At 42.2% G+C, this 26207-nt stretch overlaps 1 protein-coding gene across 4 annotated transcripts; it reads right to left on the reverse strand.

The window, feature by feature from the left end:
- On the reverse strand, nucleotides 1-25985 carry LOC119386843 (uncharacterized). 4 transcript variants are annotated; one of them, XM_037654112.2, is made up of 11 exons: nucleotides 25529-25985; nucleotides 20101-20154; nucleotides 19970-19988; nucleotides 19103-19125; nucleotides 14951-15110; nucleotides 13901-13923; nucleotides 9898-10057; nucleotides 8400-8422; nucleotides 5100-5274; nucleotides 2323-2345; nucleotides 1-413 (listed from the first exon to the last, which is right to left on the reverse strand). In XM_037654112.2, exons 2-11 carry the CDS (start codon nucleotides 20147-20149, stop codon nucleotides 226-228), a joined length of 843 nt encoding a protein of 280 aa, XP_037510040.1. In that variant the 5' UTR covers nucleotides 20150-20154; nucleotides 25529-25985; the 3' UTR covers nucleotides 1-225. The 4 variants fall into 4 exon arrangements, with proteins under 4 accessions (XP_037510040.1, XP_037510039.1, XP_037510037.1 ...); XM_037654111.2 differs by having other exon boundaries at nucleotides 19103-19128; nucleotides 25529-25984; XM_037654109.2 differs by lacking the exon at nucleotides 25529-25985 and adding an exon at nucleotides 21978-22137 and having other exon boundaries at nucleotides 19103-19128.
- Nucleotides 25986-26207: the final 222 nt, after the last annotated feature.

The following is a 26207-nucleotide window of genomic DNA, read 5'->3' on the forward strand; positions in this document are numbered from 1 at the left end:
TTTTTCAAGTTTTCATTAAAATCGAGTATGTACATTTATTTCTTGTTCGAACGTTCCTTCATGAGTCTCGTGAAATGGCGCGTATGTTGGTGAGCAGCCGTTTTGAACAGCGGTCCGAGCTGTCAGGAGAATGAAGCCGTTGATTGGCTTCACGCACTGTCAGACGTAATCGTCCCTTACTTCTTACGTGATGCGAATGCACGGTCTTGAGCACAGGCGGACCACTTACTGGAGAGGGGGATACTGCCCTGGAAGGAATGGGGGTGGGTTCCATGGTTTCTCCCAAGGCTTGGTCTGCCATATCGAGCGGGCCACCCTGGTGAGCTTCTGGTCTCTTGATGGAAACGAGGGAACAAACTTCCGGCGCACTTCGTGAATATCCTGCGTGGGGTTCTGGTCCAAAGTCTTCTCATCTGTGAACGAAATGCAAAATATACTTACAGGCGAATAAAACACGTAATGTTGTAATGTGCTTGTCTACATATCAAAATATTAAAGCTGATCACACTTTCATATAAAAGAGGAGCAAGATTGTTAGTTTACGCAACCTTCTTAGACGAAGTGACCTTCAAGGTTTGCTCAAGTGAAATAATGCGTAAACTTCTACAAAGAACAAGCAGAATTTTACGCAATTATCTTACATATTGCTGCAGGATCAGTCTTGCTGCAATTACACAAAATACTTTTTTGCTGGTTTTATAATGTACATTATGTCCGTTCTGGCTGCTTCTACAAATACTAAAAAAACATAGCATTGAATATAAACCTCACTCTCAGGATGCACGCCAATAATTTATTGACCTTTGCAACCGCCTCCATTGCCTCGCACTGACTAACATTTGTTTTAGATGTTATCTCTGCTTGTGTGACGTATAAAAAAAAAGACATGCGAGAATGGTTAGCTAAGTCTAAATTTGTTGAGCCAATTACCTATGAAAGGAAAAATCGGCTTCAATAGCTTATAAATAATGACCTTGATAGGATATTTTGAATGGTAATGTTGTGAATATTAGAAAGGGGACTGTCGTCAGATAGGTTTTGTTCTGGCCGACAGCCTGTACCGTATAATTATTCTCTGTTGCAGGACATGGGCATTTCTAGTGTGTAAACGGTATGTGTGTACGGGTGGCCCTGTTGCATTTCCCCCGCTCTCGCCCTGTTTTCATTTTCTAGTCAGTATTGCGCATTGTATACGACGATCTATGAGTGGCATATGCAGCTTATTCGGCATTAACCACATTTCTGTCAGTGCACTTATTAAAGCGCTGCAGCCTTTCAGGGACTAGTAATCGCTACCCTTACAAACGAAGATAAACAAGAGAATGGTGATAGAATAAACATTGCTTCCGCAAATACGAAAGGAATAGTTCTAACTTCTGGATTCCCAGTACGCACTCATTCGGATGCGGATGTTTCACAATTTTGTGATTGCTGACAACCTTGAATGACATATATTCTGCAGAAGTAAACAGTTAGCCGCAACCTCTTATTACGAATAATAAAAAAAGATGTATCTAGCTAGATTTAAAGTTATTGGGTTCCTTATTTACTCGCATACAGTCAAATTGTACGTCTGATGGATCGAGCCATTCATGTAATTTATAAATGTAAATTGCCTGACCATTGTCTCTAAAGAGGCACAACAGGCAGCCTTAGGCTCAATGATCTCTGTACCAGTTCAAAATGATTAAATCTTTGAGACGCTGTGTAGACAAGTGTGTACACCATTTGTATTTTCTGTTATTTGTATCCACTAGTGGGTAAGAAAGAGCCAGATATATCGAGCTTTGGATGAATTGAACCTCCTGCGCAATAAATTTGTCTTCATTTAATTCTATTTTGCAGTGTACTGTTGCATGCGATCGCTTTGCTGAATGCACTACGATGTTCAACGAGTCGTTCGACCTGCCGCTTCTCGCCAGCCACGTCAAAAGAATAATTTTTTTGCTAAAAATTGACATAACCGAAAACGAATTCGCACTATATTAATAGCCTGAGGTACGATTTTATTTATGCATGAACAATGCATGAATGATTTCATGATAAATAGATATTGAATTACAATTGAATGGGAAACCATTACTATAACCCGCATATATTAGCGTATTATGACAGTATTTTTTTCACAATACAATATCTAGCGCGTTGGAATAGAGTTATATTGATTTGAAGCATTTACAGACATTTCATCATAGGTGGCGTCTGGAAGGGTTAAATTATTTCAAAAATGCCTCTCGGACAACATTCCGCTTGTGTTCGTCCGCCAGTATACATCGAGCGTTCTCTATCGCGTTCCATATAGACAAATCGAAAAATGCTTACCACTGCGATCGTCACCCTGGTGCCTGAAAATAAAAAGAAAAGGTTTTGCAAAAGTGATTATAGCCATTTTCTTAGTCAGATTCGTTTGTATGTATAAATTCAGTGATATGAAGCTCTCAATTAGCACACCAGTTTAATATCCAGTGTTCATTTCAAAACTGTTAAACATTCAACAGGTCCGCATGTGTTTATTGCATGATCTATGCATCATTGTTAAGTTTGCACTAATTTGTAGAACTTCAGATTTCAGGTACGTTATTTCACACAAGAGTGCGCAAGGTTTAGTGTCGTCTCATGTTTAACGTGGTTGTATAAAGTTAGGGCATGTTTAACGCCGTTGCAAAATTTAAAATGCCGAAGTCATGAAGAGGGTGAGGTTACATAAGACGGCATGATTATAAAACTTGAAATTGGCGCGCTTCCACAAGCAACACCACAAAATCTAGAGGAAACTTGAAAAGCGCGAACCCTGTAGATGAAACACGTACAACAGGACTGGCGCTTTTATAGTAGCGTTTTTAAAGCGCCAGGCCGGTTGTAGGTCCAAGTGTTTCGTCTTCGTCGTTTGAGATTTTCAGGTTTTCTCTTATGATGGACAAACTCGCCCATACCAAGGTATTCTTGCACGAAATCTCGCTTTACAAATGTGCACCGAAGGAATAAGAACATCGAGCAGTGACACCCTGCATCGTTACTATCCACGAAGCGATCAGTCTTAATTGTGCTTAACGCACGTATGTCACAGAGGTCTCTACATGATGTTTCTGAGAAAACTACTGGCATCAATCTCCACTGTTTACGTTTGTGGGTAGAAAGATGTCAGTTGTGGAATATACAGCCCAATCGTTTAGTGATTTCTGAGGTACAGCTTGTCCGTATACTGACCAGCACTTGCAACTCAAACCCTCTGGTCTGCAATATGCACAAGCTCGGGCAAACAGCTTTTCTTCTAGTTTGCTAAACTGGAACGTAAACAAAGTGATCTATTTTCATCACCTTTGGGTATCTAAAACAAATGCGCATTCCGATAGAACTATCAAGAGTGCATATTAGGCTATTTTCTCGAACCGCTTCTTGCAACCATGCCCGCAACCGCGATATTCCAAATCTGCCTGCAGAAAGGCTCCAGGTATCATGGTGCATAACGGTCTCTAATAACACCAGCAGCCTTCCAACAGGCTACACTTACCCCCTCCGCTTCGCCCAACCGGCATGTCCGACTCACACTATGCTATCTATCTGCTTGGGTAGTTAGGAGGTCATCCTTAACTATGCTCATAGCGTAAGCCTACACCTGAACGAAACAAGAGACAAAAAGATGCACACCCCTGCCCGTGTAAGTGCTTCTTTCGCCCACAGGTAGCCTCGCGCTGTTAGCATAATTGCAGTTCCAACTTTGTGCTTTGCTCGACCTCTAGTGCCACCAGGCTATTACGAAACAATGAGCGGAAGTCGCAGATATCGCATGGTGCTCCTAAATAAATATATATGCTCATTTTAAACTATAAGTACGCGGACCATGTACAAATCTCCACTGACGGTTAGGTCACCCGTTATACCTAGCTGAGCAGCTGATTCCAGCTTGTTTCAAGACACTGTAACGTGATCGGGGACAAGCGCACCCATGAAACTGCTCTGTCAGCTCTCTAAGGCATCAAAGCGGTGTTGATATCACTATCAAGCTAATACGCCACTCAAGAAGGTCATGTGCTCGCACGGGATATAACGCTTCCCATGTTAATAACTTAATGAAAAAGCTTTATTTTAGAATTTCGTGTTTCAATCATTTATTAATCACACCAGCTACCGAAAGAATTCGATCTGTGCATGCAGTATTTGTTTTGCATTCACACCTCAAATTGACTATACCAACGCCATTTCAATTAGCAATGAAATGACCAACAAAGTTTCTTGCGACGAGAGTGCTTGCAAGACCATTCAACATTTTTTGTGCTGCAGTGCATGCAGACAATGAACATAATTTGCCATAGGTCAATTTCCCTAAATACTGATCTCTGTGAAACGCATTCTGGAATGCTGAGCACAATGTTTATTGCAGCTGATGATGAAGAACACACTGCTGAAATCTGTCAGATCAAGCAATATGAGCAGGTGGCTGCAGGCTCAATTTGCGTTTGGTTGTGACTCATCGCCAGCCACCTTCAGCTCCGATAGTTTGTAGTGCTTGCAACGAACTGAGAGATAACGTGCCTTTGCTCTATGTCTTTTCTCTCCCTTATTATATTGTTTCAACACACCTCTCTTTCTCTCATTCTGTAGTGTATGGTAGGAAGGCGGATTTTGCCATCACGTTAACCATTACTCTCTTGTATTGCGTTTAAACCCTCAACAAATAGAGCAAAGGTGACACAGATAGATGAATGTTCTACGTTCGCCATCGAAGGAAGCGAAGGGGGTGCGGGGGCAGGGGAGGGAGTCATATTCGAAATGAAATCGCAGTCATTCTTACAACTGGCCTAAAATTGAGCTTTATATCTCATTGTTATCACTAAGGAGGTATAATAGCTGTTTTGGGAATGCTAAAATGAATATTGATGTAATTATAGATCATTAGGAGTAACAACTGTATACTTTCACCCTGTCCTTCATCATCGCTCGCCTACATACCTCAGCCGAAATAAACATCCCTGTCTCATTCAAATAGCACATCATCTTCTCGCGCAGCTTTTTTAATAGATAAAGCTTCGAAACAATGGTAGCTTATTTTAGCCGCCAGATACGGCACAGGCTCAAATGAGTTATATTATTTCATGTACCTTGCAAGCTCTTCAGGGCTTTTGCCAGTCTCCTCCTGATTCCACCAGCGACCAATCTGTGAGTATGACACAGTGTCTGGCGGTGGCACGAAAGGTGGTGGATTTACTGGGCGTTCCCATGGAAACTTTCCCCACAAACGGTATTCAACCGAATCCTCGTCTGAAAGGGAAACACCTGTGTGGAACATAAACCTTAAAGAACAGAATGTTAATATAAGAAAAATGTAATACCGAAAAACAACGGTCAGGACGCAAAGACCCTCCACACACGCACAAGAAAATGTATACAAACAAAAATAACATTATAAAAGGTATGATTGTGTTTGGTGCTTTTCTGTAATCAACAGTAGCTCTAAATTTTTCATCACTTTTATCGATTTTGTAGGTTTTTAGGGATACTTTCCAATTTTCGTATAGAGTGCTGCATGACCGCAAGGCCAGAAATCGACATTTCTCTAATTTCCTGATTCTAAACGTTATGCTGACTGCACATTGCACTCCTTAAACAAGCCCAATATGCGTAATTGGCGCAAACAGCGCATCGAAAGATCAAATCCTAGCAGATTGATCATATCACTCAACTTCAATATTTATGTGAAGAATGTAATAGGCCTTATCATCGCCACAAGGCATACCGAAAATTACATTATATAAGGTCCACCCTGCGCTACCACCTAACGCGTACAGGCAGGTCCAAACGAAGCTTTTTGTCCTGGTACGATTCTGGAAAACCATGAGCACAAGAGGAAGAATTAAGCAATAAGACAGTAGTAACAAACGCTAAGGCCGAGAGATGGCTGGGCAAGACTACCAGGCTAACTCAGACTGTGTCCGCGTCATTACCGCCGCCACCACCATGTTTGCAAGCTTCTGCTTAGAAGTTTCTTTTGTGTATAATTGGACACCTTAAGATGAAACACGGAATGTCTATTTACGCCACAAAACGTTTTATTTTTTACTCTTTGTTTCCGTGCATAGAGATACGTGGGAGAGGGCACTATACTTTAATAACATTCATTTGGCAAGCAGTGAATGTAAGAACGTGACAAATGGAAAACTAACAGTAGATTGCTAGACGTTATAACGAAATATTATAACTTCGTTATAATAGTTGCATACCTGCCAAGTCTCCCGGATTACCCGGGAGACTCCCGGATTTTGAACGTTTCTCCCGGTTGTACGGGTCATAGGAATATATCCCGGAAATCCAGTTTTGCCCCGCGCGTCCAGTGCTTTGTCTGGCCACATGAGCAAAGTTGTCTGGCCACGTAGTAGAAAGGACGAAAGGATACTTTTTTTTAACGATGGTAGAAAGGTTCAATTCAGTTGCATTGCGCATGAAGTACCTATGCACTTTGTGCCGCAGTGCTGCCAACGCAAACGTGTCATAGCGCTGCAGCCGCGTCTTGCCTGTGATGCGTACATATAAGTACATAAAAAAGGTGCGCTCTGTTTTCGCTAGGAGAGAGCGCTCGCAAGCATTATGGCACCAACACAAGCTCGTGATGCAGGTGGCTGTTGTTTGATGTCGTGACGCGAGGTGGGACGTTCCGCGTACAAATGCGCAACACGCAATTTAAAAATTGATCCTAAATGTGTTATAGGTTATATCAGCCGTTAATATTTCGTAGATGATGCGTTTTTGTACACACAAATCTATCCCACAAGTTATCTCGCCTTCAGAATTTTGTCACTACTGCTTTAAGCGGAGAGCCCAACACTTCAAAGGGTAGCCGTTACTGATGTCTGTCGAGATAGCGCGTTCGCCAGCGCTCGCGACCGTCCCCGTCTCAACGGCGCCCCTTATGCTCCATTGCCCGACGAAATAACTGTTAAGCAAGCGACGACAGGCCTCGCACGCGGAGCGATGTTATCGCATGTGCCCTTCGCGCGACGGTGACGGCCGGGTCGTTTCATCTGTGCTTCAAGCGCGTTCGTCCCTAGAGCTAGCACGCTTTTACTCGCACGTGAAACAGACAATGCGTAAGCGATGTTATCGGTCTGGAGTCTGTACAGATCAGCGGCGACCGCAAAATCCCGCTGACAGTAGGCAGTTTTATAATAGCGTACGCTAAGTTAGCGTTAGCGTTTGCGGCCCGCTATTTCCGTCACTTAACGGGAGCCCGCAAGCGGTTAGCGTACGACGCATGCGCAGTGGCGCGAAAAGCCAACGCAAAGCTTTGCGTATGCTATTCTAAAACTGCTTAGTAGGCAGTTTTAGATTAGCGTACGCTAAGTTAGCGTTTGCGGCCCGCTATTTCCGTCACTTAACGGGAGCCCGCAAGCGGATAGCGCACGACGCATGCGCAATTGCGCGAGAAGCCAACGCACAGCTTTGCGCACGCTATTGTAAAACTGCCTAATGTCCGTGTAATTGCTATCGCAGTACCCGTTGAGTAAGTCACCCGGATTCCGTTTCTCCAAACTTGGCAGGTATGTAGTTGCTATAGCTTCATGTAGTTAGGTGTGACCTATAAATTGATCGTAATCACAACAAGGGCAAACAAACTGCTCATCTGCTATGCACACCATTAATAAATAGTTTGGCAAGCTGGCTAGGTGACTGTGAGTTCACCACTCCACAGCTCCGAACTCGCATGCCTATAGAAATGAGCTGATTAAACTTTATCATGTACAACACGCTTCTTTGCTAGTTGGTGCATGATGAATTACCAGCAATGCGGCGCTGCAAAGGATGAAACGTGGCAGACGAGTGCAGCTGTCTTCATCAGCCTTGCTTATCATTTATGGCTTTTTTTTTTGCTGCGCAGCAGTTCGAGTAAAACGGCCCCATCACCCTCAGTGACATTCTGCTACTCTTGCATGACGCGACGAGCAATTACCGTAGCACCTTAAACACTGGTATAATTATTTATTTTTTTTTCTCCTTCCCCACATGCCTTGACACTGAAAGCCTCGCAATCACAGAAGCTGCCTGTGTGCTCTCAGATCAATAATTATGCCTACAAGAATTTTTCGTGTTCTGTGGTTCTTCCTTCGTCCGTTGTGTGTACCGCGCTCCCAGAAAGCCGAAGAAGTATGAATTTTGTCAACGATGTTTGGCTGTATACACATACGACGTAAACAATAGCGAGGTTATAGCGTGTTATAGCGAAGGCCTATAATTGTAAATTTCAGCAAACTTCGACAAACTCTCAGTTCGCGCGCAAAACACATTGGGAAAATGATGTGATAAAACTTGTCACTTCCGTATTTTTGATTCTTTACTATGCCATCACTTCAGAACAGAAGTAGCGACTGTGTATAGACGGAAGTGGCAAAATAAAAGTGGATATTTACCTTTCTTTTCGGACAGGAACTGGCTAAAATTAAAAGAAGAAAAACAAGCAGAAGGAAGCAAATTAAAACTCATTGAATGCACATGCACAGATTGAAATGTCTGCATAATAACTGGTTAGCAAACACTTTTTTGATAAACATTGTTAGTGCATGATTTGTGCTGAATCGAGGGGCCTATTAGCTAACCAGCTTTTAGTCAAAAAATTTCATAATGTCATCGGTGCGGTGTACCCCTCTTCGCCATCAAGCCAGTTACATATCGTGAGTGCAGTGTATCTCCTCGGACTTAACAGATCTAAAAATAATTGCATTTCGGCAATTTGCGACGGATTGAATATCCCTGCCCGTCTGAGGACATTAACAGAATCAATGGCTATTGTATTACCGTCTAAACTTGATAACGAAGCGGTACATTTTATGGACTTGGCACTTTTTACCACTTTTGGCATCTTGTAAACACCACGTTTCTACTCAAAGAGCTGTTCGTTAAAATCAGCAGCAGCGTACATTTTCAAAGAAAAGCTCATAATATTTCCGTGCGCCGAAGGCTGCATACTGGAACAGCAACTAAGAGTAGACGCGAGTGCGTCTAGCGCGAAAGTAAGCGATTTGCAAATTCCAAATTGCGAAGTAACATCCAAAAAAAAAAAAGTTGCCGTGGTGGCAGCAAACATACATCATATATTATTTCAACTGTCAATAATCCAAATGGGACTCTCGTTTATATGTAAGAATGATACACATTTAACATGGCTTTTCTTTGCATTCTTCAATTTAGTGTTCCAAAAGTGCTGATGTGGTTCATACAGGTTTGTTGTTCCTTAATATCTACAATAACGTACTTTTGGCCCTTCACCGAGAAGGAGACGACGGCCGATAAGTTCGGCGTTCTGAAATGACTACTCAGATTGTTCTATCATCTCATCCTGTGCTGGGAACTGGAGTGATGGTGTCATGTGCTGTGTTTCTCTCTCTCTCTCTCCCTCTCTTGCTCACATTACATCTCGTTTCTTATTATCATTATATTCCTTGCCACCGCCCGCGGTGCAGGTTAGCAAGTTCAAAATTTTCCTGCTTAACCTCTACCTTTTCATTCTTTCACTTCTATTTGTGTGTTGACGTGTCGCATGCGCTAAATACATGCATGCCTGTAATGATGAAATCCTAGTGGATTCAAGTAAGTGTATACATTCCTCAATGTCATAACTTCTTATTAGCACCCATTTAGCAAGACTAGTAGGCAGCCTGTTAGCTGAAAATATCGGCAATACTATCGATATCTAAAAAAAGAAAATCTTAGCAATTAGTTCTCGCATATATTAATCAGCAGATTTGAGTATAACTCTTTGTAGTGCACGAGTATGCCACATTTTGATGCTTCCGATGCCATAGAGATTTCGATAAACTTCATCCAGCTTGCCCTGATAACATCATTGCATGTGCAGTCGAAGACCTCACACCAGGTGCGCTTGGGATGTGACCGAAAACTGGCACGTACCTCAGTGGCCTTCCAGGATTTCCTTCATTCTCGTCCAGATTCCACCAGCGACCTATCTGCGAGAACGTCGTCATATCGGAAGGTGGGACAAAAGGAGCTGGGTTTCCTGGACGCTCCCATGGAAACTTGCCCCACAGATGGTATTCGTCAGCTTCGTCTTCTGGAAGAAGTCCGTGACATAACACACGGAGGTCAGTAAAAACACGAACTTCGTGGACCGTTTCCCCTCTACCCTTTTAGATTTTACTGCATTTGCATTACCATTACCAATGAAAACAAATCTGAGTTTGTACTCTCAAAAGAGGAGTACTTATTTCTCTTTCTGTTCAGTCATGACTTGTCAAATGTATAACTCTCTTTAAATATTCGAGTTCAATTATGTTTGGAGAGTCGCACATCCCACGACCCTCTGAAGGGGATTTAATGATCTCCAAAACAGCGTTAACGTTTATCTTCAAAGAGGGTTATATATATGGCAAGTCGTTACTAGCCAAAAAGACAAAGGGGTAACGTTTCTTTTTTTTAGTGTGCAGAAATCCCACCCTATTTACTCGCATACTATCAGTACTGCTGGGCAATCATGGCTGCTCTTGGCCCTTGTTGCCTAGTAATAATAATGAAGGTGATTACAGACTACTATATGTAAACAAAGGCACACGGTTAATGCATTTCCTCGCATTTATTGCTAAATCGGCAGGTAGTTTTTCTCGCTTCTTCTGTTATCAGGCACCCAAAATAATTTCAAAGGACAAAATCTCAAACTGCGAATGTGCACTTTCTCAAAGCTTTCTGTCGTCAATAATGTTTGCAATGTCTCAGTGTAAATGTATTAGAATGCGGCATTATGAGAACTCGGATTTCCAGTGATATGGTATCCGGAATGCTGCATTACCGGCTTATATCGTCGGTAACGCCGTATACCGTGTTGGCTATGACATATGCCTGAACGGTCGGGTTCGTGCCACAGAGCACAACCAATAGCAAAACAATGTCCTACTGCAGCGGTGACATCTACTTAACTGATTCTTTAAGCACCATAAGAAACGTAATCGGTAACAAGTGTGCATAATATTAGATGCGAAGTATCTCTTGCTCGGGGGTATGTAACGCGGCGTGGTAATCCGCACGCGGCGTAGTAGTCCGCACTCACACTACGCATGCGCGACTCACCTCTTTGCCTCTCTCAAACAGCTGCGCATTACTCTCTCCACCTCTTTACCAGCACCTACTTGCGCTTCTCCTGCGTTCTCGCTTCTGCTCTCACGGCGCATACGCTACTCTCCTCCTCTTCTCTCCTCTCCATCAAGTGGTAGAGTGCTGCGCGCGTTCTGTCCAGCGCTTGCCTCGGTTGGCTCCTCTAAAATGTGGGCTCGACATGCCAAAATTCTCTCCAGCGCAGCGCCGCGATGAGGGCCAGCGCATGCGCGTCCCCTCTCCCTCTCTCTCCTCTCCTACGCTGCCTTTCTCTCGCGTGCTTGTCGACGTTCCCCGCACGCCCTGTGAGAATTGAAGGGACACTAAAGAGCAAAACGATTTTTCTCGCATTAGTAAAGTAGTCTTCCACGATTCCAAAAACACCACGCTTTCTGCGCGAAGACGCCTAATAAGCGAGAAAACGCGCAAAAAGAAAATACAGGTGGCGACGCCACCTTGGAATTTCCGCACCATTTGCCGTGACGTCACATATTTTTGACGGCGCCTGCTTGGGCCTACGTAGTTCCTAATCGGTTAAATCGAAGTACATTGTCCTCTAGGTGGCCAGAGACTTGACATAACGAGTTTGTGGAAATTTCGTCGAGCCAGTGGCGCGAAAATACGTTTAATGCTCTTTGAAGTCTTTTACGTCACGAATTACAAAGTTCGGCGCGAAATTTAAAAATGAAACTTTCAACTTGGTTTTCTCCTCTAATAATAAACCTATGGTGGTGAAATAAACTACACAAGAGTTCTCCGAGCACACTTTATCAATCTAAACCAATTCATTGTTTCTCTTTAGAGTCCCTTTAACGGCCAGGCTAGAGGGAAGACCTGACGCGCGTAGTGTTCCTATTCGCGTTCCACGACGCGACGTCCGTCACATGCCCAGCGAACGCCAAGGGAACGCGATCGTGCAAGTGCTCCGGCTTCGCATCGCCTCATGGTTCCCTTTAGCGGGAGATGGTGTAATTTTTTATAAGACTTCGAGTGAGTGAGTGAGTGAGTGAGTGAGTGAGTGAGTGAGTGAGTGAGTGAGTGAGTGAGTGAGTGAGTGAGTGAGTGAGTGAGTGAGTGAGTGAGTGAGTGAGTGAGTGAGTGAGTGAGTGAGTGAGTGAGTGAGTGAGTGAGTGAGTGAGTGAGTGAGTGAGTGAGTGAGTGAGTGAGTGAGTGAGTGAGTGAGTGAGTGAGTGAGTGAGTGAGTGAGTGAGGCAGGAATGTTTACCAGAATATAAATATCGGTTAAACGAAATGCGATTCAAAAAAGCTACCAACACGCTGTCGTTTAAGAAACCTCCACGAGATGTCGCAACCAGTGTTACCACCGCAATCTACCTGCATAAACGGCTGGACATGACAAAATTTCTTCGCTTTTGCGAGTGAACTAATCTATGTACTTAACTTCAAAGAGCATATGCCTAAGTATTTTTGGTAGTTTATTGCAGCATTTGTTTTTAACCTGCGTTCTTTCGAGCGCTAGAGCAGTTATACACATTTATTTGTAGCGCGTCTGGGCCTAACCGCTTTGGTCTTTGTCAAGAAAGTATCCAGGTTTTTTTTTGCTTATTCTTTACCAGCAGATATCTACCCACAGTTTATCATGTCCAATCACGCCATATGTCTTCTTCCTTCGCCTTCTTTCGCATCTGCAGTTGTATTACGTTGGGCACGATAAATAAATTTTGAATTTGCTGATTTTTTGCTATTTTCCCGATGCTCTTCTGTTTTTCTTTCCTGAAGTCATGTGTCTGATACTATCAAGCTGCCAAGATACCAGTCATTTTTCTTTTCACGTGCATGGAACGCAGCACTACTGCTAACGCAAATTTTTTCTGCCCTCTCGAATTCTTTAGATCTTTCTATCTTCTCATCTCTTAATCCATTTCCCCCATCGCCGGATAACACAAGGGACAGACGAGTGGTTGATCTTCGTTCTTTTCTTATTCATTCATTCTTCCTTCCCCGGTATTCCTGTTTCTGCTGCCCGCATACAAGCTTGCTAACATTCATTTAGAAATTATTGTCTTCACACCATAAGCTACAATGGAAGCTTATTTACCACTTACCGTTGTTGTATAAACATTATTGTTGGTTTTAGTCGTACGAAAGGAAGCATGTGTCGGCCACATAATTTTACTGTGGCATTCACGCGCATTACAGGAGCGTTAAAGTTTTTATCCAAAATAATAACCTTCACACCACGCTCCTTCCCTTCCTTCATGATGCCTGTCTTTATTTCGATCAGAGATTTCTATTTCTCTTTATTTATTTCGTTTTAGTGATTGATACACGCACTTGAAGAAAGAAAATATATACTTCCACTATTGACAACTATGCGTAAGAATCAACATTTTATTTTCCACTATGTGCGCCCAGTGCCAGAGGTGTAATTGATTTCTTACAGCTTATAATATTTCTGGACATATATTCATCAAAAATTAAAACCACGTCATGATTAAAATCTGTTAGGAATTTTTGATATTTCATGTTTTAGCTTAATTATCAGTCTGTTTGAACGTCGGGTCGTATATATTTATAACACATGACTGCACGTATAAATATGTTTAGGACAAATTATATTCGACATGTGTCATTAAGTTGAATTACTCAAGAAATGCCGCGTGACCGCACTAACAGTATATCAAAAAACAAACATTTCGCATGTGAAATGATCATTGCGTTATGGTTAGGATACATGCAGAGACTTTGATACCAATCATGAAATAGTGAGTGTATCATGTTCGCATAGTCTGAGTATTGAAATATGAAGCTAAGCTTCTACAAAGGGCGTTAAAAAACATTACATTACCTTTGTTGTCTGCAAATGCAGCCCTGGAAATGGAAAAAAAACATTAATTTCACTGCTGAAAAATAGAACCGCAGATTACGCCGTAATATTATTGCTTTCAATATGCCTATGAAGTACAGCGTCACATCGTGTTCCATGTTTCTTTACACTCCGCATAAGGTGAATTTATTCACGAAATTTTCTCCGAAAACATTTTATTTTATGTGTACAAAGAATTATTAGCACCACTTTTTCTGCAACACCAAATAAGCCGGATGACCTCTTAACAGATATGGTACCAGTCATATTTATGTGTTGCATGGGAAATGTTGGGCGGAATAGTCTTCGGTTATTCTGAGCTTAACTATAGTCTTGGTCGAAGCACGTTGGTATGTTTACATCTTAGGGGCGGCTAAGCCCAAAAAAAGTAAAAACAAGCAACGAAGGGAACAAAAATTATAGCAGCTTCGCACTAGTGGTGCCAAGCCTGAAGGAAGAGTGCGGCTGGGTGGCCTTTCTTGTTTTTCTTTATTTTTTTCTAGATTTCTTCTCTTTCTCTGTTTTTTTGTATTTCTTTCTTTTTATCTCTCTCTCTCTCTCTATTTCTTTCTTTCTCTAGCTTTCTCTATATTTCTCTTTCTTTTGTCTTTCTCTCTCTCGTTCTTTCTCTCTCTTTCTTTGTTTCTCTATATTTCAACCTTTCTTTCTACCTCTTTTTCGTGTCACTTTCTTTCTATCTTTTTCTAGGTTTTTCTCTGTCTTTTTTGTGTCCTTATTCCATTTATTTCTGTCTACTTTCTATTTCTTCTTTCTTCTGTCACTTTCTTTCTCTCTACCTCTTTCTCTATTTTCTCTTTCTTTATCTCTCGATTTCTCACGTGTTTCACGCTCTCCACGTCACCGTGCAGAGTTTTCGTTTAACGCTCGCACCTGCTGTACTCGGTAGTGGGGATTGCCCACTTCCTTTGTCGCATACGCACCTGTGGAATTTCGCACGACGGACAACAAGTTATACCGATAGCGTAAACAGCTTCGCTGTCAAAAGGATCACATATATGAATGCATACGTACCGCCAAGGCCTCGCCGGGTTTTCCCACGGCCTTTCCTGATTCCACCATCGGCCAATCTGCGAGTACCGCAGGAAATCGTCCGGAGGAAAGATAGGCGGAGGGTTACCCGGTCTGTCCCAAGGGTTCTCGCCCCAGATCCGGTAGTGTATCTTTGCCCAGTCTGTGAAGACGCAGCGTAAGCGGGGTAAAAAGTCATGGTTGATGTCACACGTTTACAAAAAAGAACAACAAAAAAAAATCAGTAACCCATCCCCTATCGGGGAAATCTGGGCAAGTGAAATTTGGCGTTGGCATGCCTCACCTACGTTTTTCATTTCCTTCCCATTTCCTTTCGTTCTTTCTTTAGAATTGCGAAATGCTTCCTCCTAACGTGAGCGTTCAGTTCCATTTCAGGCAGCAGCCGTCCACGGAACGCTGTTTTCGGGCTGAATCGGCATGGCGTCTCTCGTGTTCTTTCCACCGTTCGGCAGCCACTAGAGCGGCTCAACGAAAGTACCATCACGCGATCGCGAAAACGGGGGATAGGAATTAAATTTTCTCGAAGAGCACAAAATAAAGGCAGTAATTACCCCGCGAGAGATTGCAAATTCATGAAACTCAGTTGAAGGAGAAGCTCGTTAGAGGAAGTTAAGGTAATTATCAAGGGATTTAAAAAGAGTAAGCAAAGCGCCTTACTTTTACAACAACAGTTGCGTTACTGATGTTTTCATTCGTTCCACGTGCCTTTATACTCATTCAAGATTGATGAAAGAATTAGTGTGGCAACTGCATTGCATTTGTGTTGTTTACGATATGGTAAGAAATCATAATAGGCATATTAGGCAGAAATCATGTTCGAACGCCTCTGATGTCTAATAATCTAATAATAATAATAATAATAATAATAATAATAATAATAATAATAATAATAATAATAATAATAATAATAATAATAATCAATCAATCAATCATTTATTTAACGTGCCCAGGAACAACCGTGAGGTCTTTGTGCAGGCGCACGCAAAAATAAAATCAATAAAAATAAACAATACAATACAGACAGTCTTCAGAAATAAAAAGAGCAAAAACACGTAGAGAAAGAGAAATGAACACTAAAGGGGAGGAGTAAAATAAGACAATATGAGAAATATTGAAGGGGAATAAAAAATTCGATTGCACATATACAACTATGCGGAAAGACGGAGAAGGGAAGACTTTGTACACTGTGCCATACTATGTCAAAACAGTGCAAAGCTCGGATAAAAACAGTGATTGTGGACTATGAAAAACGTCAAGATCAAGAAAATTAATATTATAAAGACTTTGTATTCTGTGAACGGTAGAGTGTTGGAAGAAGCAGGCGGGTACATGAAACGGTCTGTTCTCTCTGGTTAACTTACGCGGAATTCGAAAATTAACACAATTGAGAAGTACAGGGCAGGATATGAAACCGTGGATTAGCTTGTAGAGAAATAAGAGATCAGAACGATTTCGTCGGCAGTGAAGTGATGGCAGTGATAATGACTCAGCAGTATTTGAACGAGATCCAGAGTCATTTTTAGCAAAGCGATGGTTATATATGCTGAGGAATTTTTTCTGGACTCGTTCAATGGTGTTACCGCTGGATTGAGCAATGCCATTCCATATCACGGACGCATACTCAAGTTGCGGAAGACATATTGCCGTGTACAATTTGTGTAGGGCCATGGGAGACCTGAATTCTCGAGATATTCTACAAACACATCCGAGAGAACGAAGGCCCCGCATAGTAGCTCGCTTAACGTGAGAAGAAAAGTTTCACGCGCTGTCAACAACAACACCAAGATCACTGATTTCATAAACCTTGCACAACGGCACAGAATTGACAGAGTATTGAAATGACACGCTAGATGTTTTGCGAGTGATAGACATGAATTTTGTCTTTGAGGTATTTAGAGAAAGGTTATTGCCGTTGCACCATTCGGAAAAAGAACACAAATCTGACTGCAACAAGCGACAGTCGTTAACTGAATGAATTTCCTTAAATATCTTGATGTCATCGGCATACAAGAGGAAAGAAGAATTACGAATGGCAAAAGAAACATCATTAACGTAAGTTAAAAATAGGAGTGGGCTTAATACCGACCCTTGAGGGACCCCACTAGTCACTTTACACAAAGAAGAGGTTTGGCCATTTACGGCAACATAACAAGATCTATTGAGCAGATAGCTGTGCAAGAGATTCACAATCGACAAGTCAACGTCAAAGTTCGCAAGTTTAACCATAATCAGTGTGTGGCTGACTACGTCAAAAGCCTTGCTCAGGTCACAGTAGATTACGTCAACCTGTCCTCTCTGAGAAATAGGTGTGGAGATCTGCGTCATGAAACTAGCAAGATTTGTGGTAGTTGAGCGGCCAGCAAGAAAACCATGTTGATTTGGAATCAGTGAGTTTTTCACACTAAAAGACAATATTTTGTGAAGAGCCAGTTCGAAGATCTTTGATGTGGCACATAGTAGAGAAATCGGGCGATAATTAGAAACATCTGTCTTAGAGCCCGACTTAAATACTGGGAAAACACGAGCAGTTTTCCACATGCTAGGAAATGTGGAAGTGTCCAGGCAGTTATTAAATATCGTAGTCAGTACTGGGACAAATATAGTACCATATGATTTTAGTATGGCGGAGGGGATGCCATCTGGGCCACATGATAAGGATGGTTTTAAGCGCTTAATGCATTCGCTGATAAGATTTTCATCCAGCGACAAAGCACTGGATGAGCTAACTGCCTTGGGCTGTTGTCTGATATCAGTGCTGGAGTCTGAGGCCTTATAAACGGATGAGAAATGTGTGGCAAAACAGTCCGTGACGGCATGCACTTCTACCCCATTTGAGTCTACCAGTAGTCTGAAGGACTCTCCGCTTTTGCTAGACCGTTTACGTACATACTTCCAAAACTCAGCCGGCCTGTCAGAGGCGCTTTTTTCTAAGAATTGAATGTACGAACTATGATCCCGTTTATATAGGCGTTTAGAGAGAGCTCGAAAAAAGCTGAACTTTTCCTTCCACTCGCTGGATGGAGAACATTTAGATTTCCTGTGTGCGTGATCTTTATGCTTCAGTGCACTGATAAGTTCAGATGAGAACCAGTGGGGATATTTACGGTGTTTAGGTGTAAACAATAATAATAATAATAATAATAATAATAATAATAATAATAATAATAATAATAATAATAATAATAATAATAATAATAATAATAATAATAATAAATGTTGGGGTTTTACGTCCTAAAACCACAATATGATTATAAGAGACGCCGTAATGGAGGGCTCTCGAAATTTCAGCAACGTGCGGTTCTTTAACGAGCACCTAAATCCAAGCACACGGGCCTCAAGCATTTTCGCCTCCATCGAAAATGCGGCAACCGCGACCAGGATTCGATCCCGCGACCTTCGGGTAAGCAGTCGAGCATCATAGCCACTCTGATGCCTCATCGAACGCGAAAAGTGACTGTCGGCGACATCTAGGATGGCGACCGGCGCGCCTCGTGGCTTCGTCGACATACGAGACACCTAACGTCTACTGAAGCAATATAAAGTGAAATTCGACGTAACTGGGAGCAATTCAGAAGTAATTGAAAGCAGTTAAATGTCATATAACCAACTGCAAATCAGTAAATAATTAAGATATATTGCGGGGTGTGTTAAGTTGACGTCGAAGTATAGAGATGTCAGAAACCTGCAGACATACTGGCAAGTCTAGCCTTGCGATAAGGGACCCTGTAAATTCTTTAATTCATTGTTTGCTTTCACTAAGGCTCATTTCGTACGGCTTGTTTCAGGGTAAGAATATTTTAGGGCACACTCATTCAAGAAAGAAGCACTGCCTCATAAACAACGTTTCTTAAATGATTACACCAATCTGTCAGTTCTCAACTCTACTAGTACGGTTGTACATGTAAACAGTGTCGCATACATTCTCAACAGTCACGCATTATTATGCTCTGTCAGTACACGGAGCGAAAAATGTGCACAACTTTATGTCAAAGCGCTTCCGCTTATAGCCAAGGTATGGATAAGCAGGATGAACTAGCATACATAAGAAGCCTTGCTCATTACACTTGCTTCCATTGTCAAGGAAGCCAGTAATGTAATCGCAGCGAATATGAGGAGCTGTCAAACGTCACTTACCTTCATCTTGGTTGTGGTGATGCCTGCTGTAAAAAAAAAGAAAAAGGAAACACACGTACTGTACATCAGAGAGCTTGTACACAAGCGCGCCTTTCTCTTAATGCTTTCTTTTTCTTTTCAAGCATGTATCATATTAGGGTCAGATTTGAAACGTAAGTTCCTCAACCATCGTCATAGCGCCTACGTTTATGTGCGTTTGAAGTTCTATAGTTTCCTCTCTGCCGATTACGAAAGGAAGCGTCAGAAATCTGAGCAAAGCCGGAACTTTTTCGTGTGTGCTCAGTTGTAATGAGGAAAAGCTCCGTGATCAGGATTATCAGATTGAGCAATATAAAAAAAAATTGCACTTTGTGTGATGAGACGCGCGCACGTCTGCCAACGAAAGGGATGTATGAAGAGAAGTGAAGTTTTAACTTGGGTATTAGCATGAAGTGAATGTTTTATACAACTGTGTAGCCCCATTGCGAAGCAGAGTACGGCATCCAGCGCGTGACTGAATGACACAGAAAGGAAATATATAAATGAACAAGGGCAATACTGTACAATTAGTATTCTTAAAGCGATTGCGGACGGTTTATTATTGTCATGACAAGTTTGAATGCCTGTTCATTACAAAGATGCGTGTCTTCTTTTAATTCTTAGTTTATTAGGATTTCATGAACGAAGTGCCCGCCACTGAACAGCGAACATGTGTCCCTATTACCTGCTTTGCGAGTCGCTGTTATGCGCAAATAAGCGCACAGTTATATATTGTTGTGCAAGTATTATTTGCACGTTTCATCAGAACCTGGTTGCCCTTTCTTACGGGCAACTTGGCTTAATTAATTAAAGCTACGCTAATTCATAGAATGAAATAATGATACATACGGGTTCAAAACAGCTCCATCTGTCGAAAGAAAAAAAAAAAAAGAACAGAACTCATTACAACTCAGTTTCTAACACTAACATTTAATCCCTACTATTCACATTCAAAGATTTCCCGTAAAGCGACGACTTACAGGCTCCGACAAGAACACCCAGGAACACGAGGGACCCGGTGAGCTTCATTTTATCTGAAAGAAGACCAGGGATTTCGTAAGAAATGTTGTCACTGTTTTGTTTAAAGCAAGAGTAACATTTCGTTACGTACTCGCTGTCTTAAGTTTGCTCCATCTAGGTCCACATAAAAAAAAGCAGGTGTCCCTCAGCTTACGGACGCACATTGCGCTGTATCAGCGAAATAAATCTTAGTTTGTTAAATTATCAACAAAGGACATGCAAACTTGACGCGTGTGACAAATGTTGGTGCGGTTGACGGGGGCGGGTCGAATAACGGAAAATGTGGGCGCACGGCCTGCGCAATGATATGACCACGCGTCCGCAAATATTTTAAGCTTATGGTGCATCCGTACGGTAAATCTCAAACGCTGCATAGAGCGCTGGCGACGCGCGTCGCTTTCTGCTGGTGCTCTCAGAGAAACGTTCTCCAACTTGCCGCGCTTTGACGCGCTCCCAACTTCGAGCTCGGCAGAGATATGACGGAGAGCCGTGAGATCTGAGCCTAGGCTTTACGGAGAGCCGATAACATGGTTTCTGCAGCTTCCTTTGTTGGCATGACATAAGCCAAGATTGTTCGTGCATTCATGCCTTGTTCGCTTTCAACACACTATACAGACACGTGTTTATACTTGGTTTATTCGAAGCTCATTCGAGAGAATTTAAAATTTAATGTTCCGACAAGATGTTAAATCGTACTTCATATGCTTGTTGGAGGTCGCAAACGTTCCCGGCTTTTGATTGTTCTTCTTAGTGGCTTAAAGTTCGGCTCGAATACGCTTTCTGTGTTTCTGATCAACAGTGGATTCCGCATTGTTACGATTCGAGACACAGTACAGCCGTGCCCAGGCGAATGGAGCATTAGCACGAACATTTCGAAAATGTTTTGTTGAAGTAACTGAGAAGCGTGCGAAAACACGGGAAGCCTTGTTCGTTTATCCCTATGTAGACATGTAAGCCGACACTGTTGTGGCAACATATGCAGTTGTATTGTTGACCTTGCTTGTATAATGACCGATTCCTTTCGACAGGTTGCGTTAAGCATATATAAGGCAAGGAACCATCCTACCCTTTAACTTGTGCATCAGGTGCACTGGCACGCAAGTAAAGCACGCGTTCTCCGCACCGTGGCCCTTGAAGTGACAGTTGCTTTATATAAATGGAAATTAAAGCCGGTTGTGTATGATGAGAACACGCTGCGTGTACGGTTATTTAGGTCTAGAGAGTACATAAGTAGATATTCAGACGGCTCATAGGAAGGATCAACTTCCGCGTACAATTATCACGTTGCACAGAACCACCCAATCACGCTGTGCACAAGAAGGAAGAAGATGATCGACTGGTGGTGCAATTCGTTGGGACTGAGTCACGTATTGACTGAGCGAGAAAGTTTATCAATTGCAGGAATTCAGCTTAAACAAGTACTCGCATATAACGATGGGAGAGATGGGATGCTTCTGTTCTTATTTTATGCACATCATGATAATTCATCATAATTATAGGCGCGTTGACATTTCGCTCTAACTAGCACATTAGTTCCATCGCAGTTTCCATAGCAGTTCTTTCTGCTGCTTGTACTGGAATAACACCCAAATATCTGGCATGTCTTAGAAAGGATGACCAGTGCTTCTCCTGCCTACGTTTGTATTCCTATAGTCATCTGAATTCTCGTGACAGTGTACATGCATATTCTTTCCAGCAAAACACAATGGGAAATGCAGTACACTCACAGCGTCTCATTATGAATGCGACACAAACTAATAGGCAACAAATGCACTTAGACGCTTTTTGTACAAAGGCGCTCTCACTTTTGAAGATGTCGTAACTTCAAATCGCTTACCGACTCTTCCGTGCCTGTTCGCCATATCTTCTCGGTTAAAACCGGTGAAGCTAATCTTGTTTATCGAGTCACCTGCTGAGTACTGCCTATTTCTACAGACAGAGTTCTAAGAAGCGCGGTGTATTCTCAGGCTCCGACAGGATGACAGTCCGCAACTCGCTCTCACTCATCGATTTTTTTGTCAACGTCTGTGTGACAAGCCGATAAACACGACAGCGTTCTTCCTTGAACGGAGATAACCAAGAGATAAAGCATCTTCCGCTAGGCCGACCACTGAACAAAAACAGGTGTCACTTGCAGTCTCTATGACCGTACTTTTTTCTGCTGCAGAGAAAGCACAGATGTTTGTTTTTGTTATTTTTTGTTCATCTATGAATTTTCTTTATTGATCGCCTCTCTTTCAATATAGAGATATAGGTTTTCATAGCAGCAATATACTTCTCCTAAATATGAACATATGTTCGAAATACTTGGGCCTAGTTTTTTCAACAGGTAATGTTCGTTATCTAATTTCATTTTGTTATTTAGTTATTTGAAATACCTGAAGCGCTAGATCAAATATGGCTGGTAACTTGTGATAACAAATAGTGTTCGCAAAAAAAAAAAAAAGAAGAGTAGGAACGATGAGCGAACGAAGGAGTAAAGAAAGTGACATTAGCAAAAAATCCAACTTCGCCTGCCAATACGCATCCAACCACGAAACACCACTTCAGTTCAGTATTGAGTAATTCGTTGTGTAATTATTGTCCACTGATTGTGTAATAAAAAAGGGCAATAAAATACATTCATTCCGCAATCAATGTTGCTTATTTGCCGTAGATGATAATGTCCTTGCGGTATAAATTGAGGTGTAAACAGAAAGTTCTCCTCTCTGCATCAACGATGTCGGAGAAAATATTGAAGGGCATCTCCAATCGCATGGTTCCTTTTTTTTTCTTCGCCTGGCCAATTGTTCCAATCCCACTGACTCCTTAAGTGCATAGTAACATCAGAAGTAAAGTTAAAATGTTTTGGTAATTCTGACTGTTTAATGCGTTTTCGATATAGCGTTCTCTGAATTTTTCTTATTTCATTTGATACAACAGTTGAGCGAGATAGCCAGCGTTTCACAGCTTCCAGCCTGTCTAGTTGAAAAGCCATTTGCCCTACCTATCCACAGACACGTGCACACAAATGATTTTTCGTACCGACGCTTTTTATGTTTTTTTTTTTTTTTAGAATAACAGCTCATACGCATAAACTCGAATCAGATCATTCATTCGCTTCATCGGTACTAGTAATCTGAAATTCGCCAGGAAAGAATGCCTAGCAATGACATGTTCAAAGAGCGCTTACTGTTTCCTAAAGAAATCCTGAATCATATTGCCAAGCACTTAAAAATAGGATACAGACAGAATAACGACTAAAAATGTGTCACTTTTTCTTCAAGCAGACATTTTCCTAATATGTCTACATTTGATTTCCTGTTTAATTAAGCTGAAGATGTTGGGTGATCGTCACCCAATATCGCATCATTCATTGTCATCTTCCTCCATTCACCGGCTGTGTTTCTTGTTTCTGTATTCATCAGACCTTGCCTTTTATTTAACGCCTTCATACACTTCGTATCCGTGTCATACAGAGACGATGAGCAGAATTTCGATCCTGCATAACCTTACCACAAAAAATAGTATCTCTCCTGTTACATCTGAAAGCATTATATTTATTCGGAGGATTATGCAAGCCGAGGTAAACGCACGAAATGAAGTCCTACTGCAGAAAAATGAAACTATTTTTGTTTTCAGTCAACATTATTGATGGTAGGTTGCAGACGGATGTGCAAAACATCCTATGATGTCAGATATTTTCGTTAAGAGATGTTCGTGTATGATGAACATTCTGTGAATATATATTCTTTGTTTCCTAATTAAGTAAAGTGACTACACTGGACTTATTGAACCTAATGAACTGAGGCGGTCTAAGTTGTGTAGTAGTTATTATACTCTCGCGAACTATCAGCGTCACGAAGGAAACATTGCGCGCCTTTGTAATGATTTTTATGTCTCAAAGCCTACCTTGTGGTATTCCACGTAAGAGCGAATGAATAACATGGCACAAACAGCTCCTGACATACTCTTATTTAAAAAAAAAATAGAGCAGCGAAATATTTGTGCGCACCTACTGTGTGGCTCGTATCAGTACACGCACCATACAAAGAAAAGAACGCGTTATGATTCTTTCAAGCGTTGCAAGGCATGACGTGTCGCAAGACTTTCCCGAGACTGCGTTACAGAAATCGCTAGTTATGCTGATAAAAATAATACGCACAGACCGTCCCCTAATGCACAATTTTTCTCATTCGGGTTTTTTTTTGTTCATTTTAAAATGAAGTTATACTTTTAGAAACGACTTTGGTAGCCAATGACACCTACATGATATATATTTAGTGACACAGTGAGGCGGCGCGCGCCTCGTAATAACCGAGTAAATGAAAACGCGACCCGAAGGATTTGGTTTCGATCATGGCCGTGGCGGCCGTATTGCGATGTTGGCGAAATCCTATAGCCCCGTTTACTTATATTTAGCTGCACGTTACAGAACCCCAGGTGGTCGAAGTTTTCGGAGCCCTCAACTACGGCGTTCCTCATAATCATATCCCGGTTTTTACACGTAAAACCCCAGCAAATAATATTCAATGAAAACCCGAATTTTGCTGTGTTGTCGTTTTCTACGTGGTATTTACTACTGCACGCTTCAGATTCAGGGGTCGCACAATGTCATTAGAGCAGCATGCCTACAGGGACGCTAAGAGTTCTTAATTACACGCACTTTTGGTTATGGCGAAATGGTGGCGAAGGCCACTGATACACATGTTGGTCGCATGCTTAAGTTCAAATGACACATTTTTTTCGACGAGGGCACTGGAAATAGGAGAGAAGTGTTCCGGCTCCTCCCAAAGTTCATCCATGGTATCCGAATCTAGTATGAATGGGGCAATGTATGGGTCGATGCAGTTTCAATAAGGTGCAATAAGATGTGACCAACGGTCACATCATATGATTGAAAGGCGGCGCTTGGGAGCAGCAATTACCGGAAATTTTTGCTTGGCTACCTCCACCTGCCGCAAATGACGGCCCTCCTCTTCCTCCAATATCATAAGGCTTCCGCTTCATCCAGAACAAAGTGCACAACGGCCGAGTGAAATATTTCAGTGTCAAAATGTCGCAAAGAACGGGAAAACCACAATGACATCCAGCCAGAAACAAACCTGGAACTACCATCCCACAGCCCTGTACCGACTGTTTTCAATGCCGATACTTGAAGACACTGTCGACAATTACTAGCTCATAATAACGCCTCAATCCTTTGTTTCGCCAACTTCTGTCCTTCCTTTGGGCACTGTCTGTCACACCCCATAACAACAATTTTAGTTGCACGTAGAATATAGCTCCCGTTCTCGAACCAATGCGTCATTCTGCTCACTAGAATATATACAAATTTTCTAGGGTATACATGGTGGGCCATCCGTGCCCGAAACTAAGCGCTATACTTTGTATGCGTATATTACTTACTTGCTATTGCTCCGGTGGTGCACTAAGGCAGGAGACGTACACAAAACGTATCGATGCTCCCCCATCGGCTAGCACCACTTTTATACCTGCTGGCTCTGCGTCTAGTGAACGGCCATTGTTCACCTTTATCGACTGGGATGCACTTAGATAGAAAGGCTCCTGGTAAATTTCCGCCGCTGAAGCAACTTTCCGGTTTTTTTTTTTTTACTCTGTCTTCGCTGCCGAGGATGTTTGACCTAGCCTGTCCACTGACGGGTGCTTTTGCGACAACAGTTGCGGCTAACCGCAAGATTATCGGTGGCGCCTACTTCGCCGCCATGCGAAGCGGCGCAGCTTGGTGAATATTCAATGACCGACTATCTCTCGCACTGATACAGATGTCTGGGATGTTTAGAGGCGACCTATCACAATAATGAACAATGACGAAACACACACGTGCGCCCAGCAACCACCATTCCGCCTGACCCACTTCGGATGCTCGTAGCTTTCGGAACTGGCATGCCGATCTCAGAGAGCAAACAACGATAAGCTCGTCACGTGCTTCAATTGCAATACGTGGCATCATGTCTGCGTCCGCTATAGCTCACAAGTGGCGCTTTAGCGATGGCTTCAGGGAGCGCTGATAATTGTCTCTGTGCTTTCTTTAAACGCGCAGGTCTCAAGTCCAAGGGTGTTCGTT

Source organism: Rhipicephalus sanguineus, chromosome 3 (assembly GCF_013339695.2).
Source record: "Rhipicephalus sanguineus isolate Rsan-2018 chromosome 3, BIME_Rsan_1.4, whole genome shotgun sequence".
Classification (NCBI taxonomy): Eukaryota; Metazoa; Arthropoda; class Arachnida; order Ixodida; family Ixodidae; genus Rhipicephalus; species Rhipicephalus sanguineus.

Bases quoted from the DNA above. Each gene is read 5' to 3' on its own strand.
- LOC119386843 (XM_037654109.2), bottom strand. From the start codon at position 22,002: ATGGCGAACAGGCACGGAAGAGTCG. The intron at 20,155-21,977 runs GTAAGCGATTTG...GTCTTCTTTCAG, and splicing joins GAACAGGCACGGAAGAGTCG to ATAAAATGAAGCTCACCGGG. The intron at 414-2,322 runs GTAAGCATTTTT...TTTCGTTCACAG, and splicing joins CCAGGGTGACGATCGCAGTG to ATGAGAAGACTTTGGACCAG.